The sequence below is a fragment of the Chrysochloris asiatica genome, unplaced genomic scaffold (assembly GCF_000296735.1).
Source record: "Chrysochloris asiatica unplaced genomic scaffold, ChrAsi1.0 scaffold00178, whole genome shotgun sequence".
NCBI classification, from domain to species: Eukaryota; Metazoa; Chordata; class Mammalia; order Afrosoricida; family Chrysochloridae; genus Chrysochloris; species Chrysochloris asiatica.
This window is the reverse complement of record NW_006408696.1, coordinates 5838106-5844276: the sequence shown is the minus strand read 5'-3', so window position 1 is coordinate 5844276 and position 6171 is coordinate 5838106. Positions and strand designations below refer to the sequence as shown.

Sequence of the window (6171 nt, the reverse complement as noted above, 5' to 3'; positions counted from 1 at the left end):
CTTCTTTTAAAGTGTTGACGAGCAAAGATGTCAGTTTGAGGACCAAGGTATGCCTGCCCCAAGTCATGTTATTTTCAATAACTGCATATGCATGAGAAAGTTGAGCAATAAATAAGGAAAACTGGAGAAGAATTGATGCATTTGAATTACAGTGTTAGAGAAGAATATTTAAAGTTTCATGGACTGCCAAAAGAACAAACAAACCTGTCTTGGAAGAAATACAGCCAGAATGTTCCTTACATGTAAGGATTGCAAGACTTCATCTCTCATACTTTGGATATTCTATCAGAAAGACATCATGCTTGTTAAAGTGAGTGGGTCAGAAAAAATCCCGATGAGCTGGATTTACACAGTGATGACAACAACAGGTTCCACCTTGGGAACAACTGTGAGCATGGCTCAGGACTGGACAGTGCTTCATTATGTTGTACGTAGGTTCCCTATGTGTTAGGACCAACTCGACGGCACCTAACAGTAACAACAAATAAATGGGAATCGTTTCATATAACAAGGTTGCTGTAAGTTTGGTTGTTTGGTTTTTATACCTGTGGATATGAATACATTTGGGAACAGGGTTTTCTTTGTTATGATCATGAGGCCATATCAGTGTAGGGTATGCTTTAGGAAGACAGGGAAGGAGCCCCTGGGTGGTGCACAGTTATATGCTTGTCTACTAACTAGAGGCTGGTGGTTTAGATTTGCCAGAAGGTGCCTTTTAAGAAGAGCTTGGCAATTTACATTTTGGTCTTCCAACCAACCATTGAACACAGCTGTCCTCTGACACACATGGGGTCACCATAAGCCAGAATCAGCTTGACAAAAACGGGCTGTTGTTCTTGGTATTCAGCCTTCACAGACTAAGAGCTGTACCCAGCTCCTCATGAGAGATGAAGAAACAGGCAAAGGGATGTCACGCCACCTGCCGAAAGTCCCACCGTTTGTTCAGGGAGATGTGGGATTTGAACACAGGCCACCTAGCTCCAGCACTAACTGTCTTCTCCCTGCCTAGGTCATCCAACATCAGGGCTTTTCTTGGCATCTCCCCTCCTCCTCATCCCTGGAAGCTCCAGGCAGACAGAGTTTGTACAAGTAATGGAGCTGCTGTCTGTAAGTGGGTATCGTGTACTAAGTACTGCGCCAGACGTGCTACATGCATCATGCCACTTCCCGCTCATGTTCATCACACAGGAGACAAGGATGTGAAAACCAATGCTCAGGGGTAACCTGGCCAAGTGGTAGGATAGGGTCAGATACAGATCTGCTTGCCTGACTCCTGCAAGCTCTTTGGGGTTACTTGGAATGGTTCCATGGCATCAGGAATGCAGCCCTGTAGCTTGTTGTCTATGAAAACCTTGCTCAAGATGAGGCAAGGGGCTTCAGTGGGAATGCTACTGTCTTTGGAGCCACACAGACCTGTCTGAGGTGGAATTCCAGGTCAAACCTGGAGTCCAAGGCATCCCTTTCTTAGAGTGCCAGCTCACCCATTTGCCAGATATCTTCCCCATACATGAAGGATAAATGAGATTCACACCCAAAGTACCCAACACATTCTCAGCACACGGTAGGTGTTCCAAGATGTTAGTTGTCCCATGGCCCCCACCCCCCATACAAATGTGAGTAAACACACACACACACACACACACTCATCTATGCACACCCAACTCCTGGCTCCACTTGAGAGTCTACAACTCATGGCAGCACTCCACAAGTACTTGTGGGGCCAGCCAATTGGAAGCTGGTGTGACGTCATTTGTACGTCATTGAGCCTCGAGTTAAATGGGAGATAATGGGCACAGGTCACACATCTGGGTGTTTAAACCCTGACAAGGCCATTTCCAGGCTGGCTGATCTTGGGGAAGTGTTGTCACCTCTCTGTCATCTGAAAAAAATTAGGTGCATAAAAACAGTGCCAACTTTCTTGGGGTGGTTGGTGAGAACAGATACTGTCACGTGGCTAACCTAGTGCCCGGCACACATTGTACCCCACCAAAACCTGTGGCAGGCCCTTTCCACAGACCTGGAGAAGGTGAGAATCTGCAGCAAGAACTACAGCTCAGTGACGGTCCTGGATTCAGACACACATGGACATCCCAAAATTGTTCAATGTGCAAAATGGTTCCCTCTGACTTCCAAGGGCCCCCTGCCCTCTGCCTAAAACTCTTTATCATAACTCTGATCCCATCATGCATCGCAGCGAAACATCTGACTTATCGTTGGGTCACTGGCAACCAGGGCCCGAACAAGATGAGGACAGGGGAGGGAAGAAGAAAGGACTCACCACAGGGCCGGAGGGAGGGAGAGACAGAGATGAAGAAGGGGAGAAAGACACAGGAAGGGAGAGAGGAAAGCAAGCAGGCAGGCAGGAAGAGACAATCAGGGAAGGAAGAAGGAACTTTTAGATGGAGGAAAAAGGAAAAGATCTTTTTCACAGAGCCTCCTCAATCAATGTAACCAGTTAGGCATCTTTCTGATTGCATTCAATTACAGTAATATTCCTGCCAATTCCAATCCCCAAGTTCTGCTAAGACAGAAACTATACCATATCAGTCACCTCCCATCCTGAACTTTTCACCACCAGCCCCGATTTCATTGTAATGTTATCCCTTGTCTTAAAGACAATCCATTACAGCTGTAACAGATGATTCATTGAGAAATTTTCTTATATGAGGCTTCACAGATCAGTGAGTCTGTGTTCTGATCTTGGGGTGACTTTTGGGAGGGAGTCTGAGGGTGTGACAATGAGGCTCCCCCGACTAGGGGCTGGAATGGAGGGTATGTGCAGAATGGGGTCCTCTCACACTGGGGCTGTAATAGAGAGAGGTGTGAGCAGAATGGGGCTCCACAAGGCTGGGGTAGAGTGTGTGAGCAGTAGGTCCCCACAGGGCCTGGGGACTGGAACTTACCCTCCAGGGGGCAGAAGCGGACCACCTTCTCGGGCATCAGGAGTCCCAGCTTGTGGCGGCAGTAGGTTTCTGCGATCTCTTGGCGGCAGTGCTTGGACTTGGAGCGGGACAGCGCGGAGATGGCTTCTTTGCCGGAGATGTCACACTTGGGGAGCTGGTCATACTTGATCTCCGGAGAGCTCCCCCCACTCTTTCTGGCGTGAGCGGGTCGGGGGGCATCCTTGGCGCGGCTGCTGTTAGCTGCGGCTCTCCCTCCAGGGGGCAGCACCTCGTTGGCGCCTTTCCCCAGGAAAGGACGCCCCCTGCCTTTGTCCTCTGGCTCCAACTTCTTTTTCAGAAACTCCTTTGGTTTACTGGGGGGCTTCTTTGTCAGCTCTGGCGGGTGCCTCTGCTTTTGAGTCCTGGGGACGAAGTTGCTGTTGTCGATGTTCTCAAAATCTTTGGGGACCGAGTTTTCATTGTTGCTGTCCGTTCGCACTTTCTCTTTTGGCCGGTGTGAGAAGTAGCCATCCTGCAGAAGGTGGGGAGCAACACAGGTAAGAACTTTGGTTACTAGGTGGGCCCTGAGGAGAAGGCAAAGGAAAAGAAGTTTGCGTCTAATAAACACTGGACTGATAATAACCACAGGGTCCGTGGTTCAAACCCACCAGCTGCTCCTTGGAAACCCTACACGGAGCGGACTCGATGACACTTCATAAAAACTAACCAAAAGGTTGGTAGTTCTAACCTACCCAGGGATCTGCTTCCATAAGACAGTGGTCAAGAAAACCACATGGAGCAGAGTTCTGCCTTTGCATGGGGTTGCCATGCGGTGGAATTGACTTGGTGGGAACTGGTTTGGCTTTTTGTTTGAGGGAGGGGTTTGGACACACGCTTTAAAGTCTAGGTCCTGATTTCAGGTCATACCTTCGCTATTGGCTAAGCTCGGGTAAGACTTTTCTCTCTGGAGCTTGGCCTCCTCATCTGGAGGTACAAGATATTCCAAATAGAAATCAAGACTCCATTCAATAATTGTTATCAGGACTGATTGTGAGGGTTGGAAATGTAAAGGTAGATGTTTTGTAGCAAGGAGGGGAGTGGCTGACTTTGCAGTCTGGGAGCTGAGGTCCCTAGGACCATTAAGGGAGAAGAGCTGAGAGTGGGACCCTACCCAGAGAAGCAGTGATGCCTGAGATGGAGGCCCAGACGATGACATGGAGAGATGGAGCAACTGAGGATTTTAGACACAGAGAGGGAGAGGGGCTGTGTGCAGACGACCGGGGGACAGGCTTGTAGTGTATACCCTTTGGTTGGTTGATGATGCATGGAGGCGATTGTAACCATGGCAATGAAACGATAGGATGAATGTAAAACTAATGTTTGCCCATGCAAACTATCACATAATTCAAAATAAAACATTAAAAAAAAAGACTCCATTCAAGCTGTAAAGTATCACAGTCAGTACTCCCAATGCCAGTTATTAATCACACCACTGGTGGTGCAAACCCTTTACACTCAACGTGGCACTGCAGGCTAATGCACTGGACTGCAAGCAGGTTTGAACCCCAAGGTCAGTGGTTCAAGCTCATCGGCTACTCCTCGGAAACCCTATAATGGCTTGCAATGAGTCGGAACCTACTCCATGGCACTTCACAACAACAACAACAACAACAGACCTAAAGATCGGAGATTCAAACCCACAGAGCAGCACCACAGAAGAAAGGTCTGCGATTCTGCTTCTGTAAGATTACACAGCCAAGAAAACCTCACAGATAAGGGCTTGGTGTTTGGTTCTGGTTAGAGTAAGATTCTCTCCTTGGATGCCTCAGTCATTGGTCTAAAGCATTTTGTTCAAAGTTTCTGTTGAAACTACAGCAGGAAGGTGCAGTAATGATAAAGGGCTGGAAATACCATATAATAAACTTTCGGAGGAAGAGCATATTCCTGGGGGATTACAGTTGACCTGTGAACGACATGGGTTTGAACGGCATGAAGCCATTTACACTCGGGGTTTGGGCTTTGTGTGTGTGTGTTAAGTCATGTGACAGTAATCATCTCTCCCATGAGCAATCTGTCTCTCTAGTAAATCGCATGTCATAGTACAGAGTGATTTCTTGAGCTTGTCTCAGATTTTTCTTCATGTTTACAGCAACACCGGGAACCTTGAATAACACCATGGGACTCAGACAAAGTGCCATTAAGAGATGCTGGAAAGGCTCCCAGGAAGCAGAGAAAAATCATAACACGGCAAGGAAAGGGTGAATTGCTAGATGGGTACCGGAGACTGAGATCTGAGGCTGCCCATGGTTTCGAGATAAATCAATCCAGTATCAGAACCATGATTGTTGTTTTTTTAAAAGAAGTAAACTTGTGAAGTTGTCACTGCCGCTACACCACCAGACGTGAAACCCTTGAACTTTTCCTGAACCGTCTTTTTACCTCAGATTCATAATGCAGCATTTATGTGGGATATGATCCGAGTGCATAGGTTGTTGTTGTTGTGAAGTGCCGTCGAGTCGGTTCCGACCCCTAGCAACCCTGTATAGGGTTTCCAAGGAGCAGCTGGTGAGCTTGAATCACTGACCTTGCAGTTCAAACGATTTTGCAGTCTAACGCATTAGCCCACAGAGCCACACCAGGACTCTGAGTGCATACGACACCCCGAATATCTGGTGAATGACTGCTTATGTTACTGGTAAAGTTCCTAGCCAACTATTAGTAGTTAAAGTTTTGGGAAGTCAACAGTTATACGTATATTTTTGACTGTGAGGGGGTTCCAAGTTCAGCTGTATATACATCCCATTGCCTCTAGTATTCGTGCATATATTTATTTATACCCAGAAGAGAAATCGGCTCCAGCTGGGATAAATCTGGGGAAAAGACATGCTTGGCTCTTTTTCGAAGTTGGTGCAGGCTGTGCAGAAATGATCTTCACTGGGTCCCAGAGAGGAGGCAGGATTTGGACACTCTTGTGTTTGGGCTTTAGCTGATTTAGTCTCTCGGGGTCAAGGGAAAGGTCAGGGTCACTCTGGAGACAGTGTTTGTGGTGTGGAACTTTGCTGAGAGGTGCCTACCTGGAGCTGGGCTCTGGCCCCTCCAAGCTCTAATCAAATGTGTTCAAGTAGGGCTTCATTGTTTCCGATACCTGTTGCTTCTGTTTAGGGTCCTTTTCAAAGGCCCCCAAGCTAACCACCTGAGGGCACCTCTAGAATCATAGAGAATGCTAATTATAAATCTATCCCATTGCTATAGAAACACCCTCACAATGAGCAGAGAAGCCCAGCAAAGA

The 6171-nt window shown here is 47.5% G+C and overlaps 1 protein-coding gene across 1 annotated transcript in view; it reads right to left on the bottom strand.

Annotated features, from left to right (window-relative positions):
* LOC102817568 (xylosyltransferase 1-like) overlaps window positions 1-5187 on the bottom strand; it is a 159113-nt gene extending 153926 nt beyond the window's left edge. Inside the window, exons 1-2 of the mRNA XM_006872000.1 lie at window positions 5161-5187; window positions 2904-3414 (exon numbers count right to left, since the gene is read on the bottom strand). Of these exons, the coding sequence (XP_006872062.1) occupies window positions 2904-3414; window positions 5161-5187 (538 nt within the window). The remainder of the gene's footprint in view (window positions 1-2903; window positions 3415-5160) is intronic.
* Between the last annotated feature and the right edge of the window lie 984 nt (window positions 5188-6171).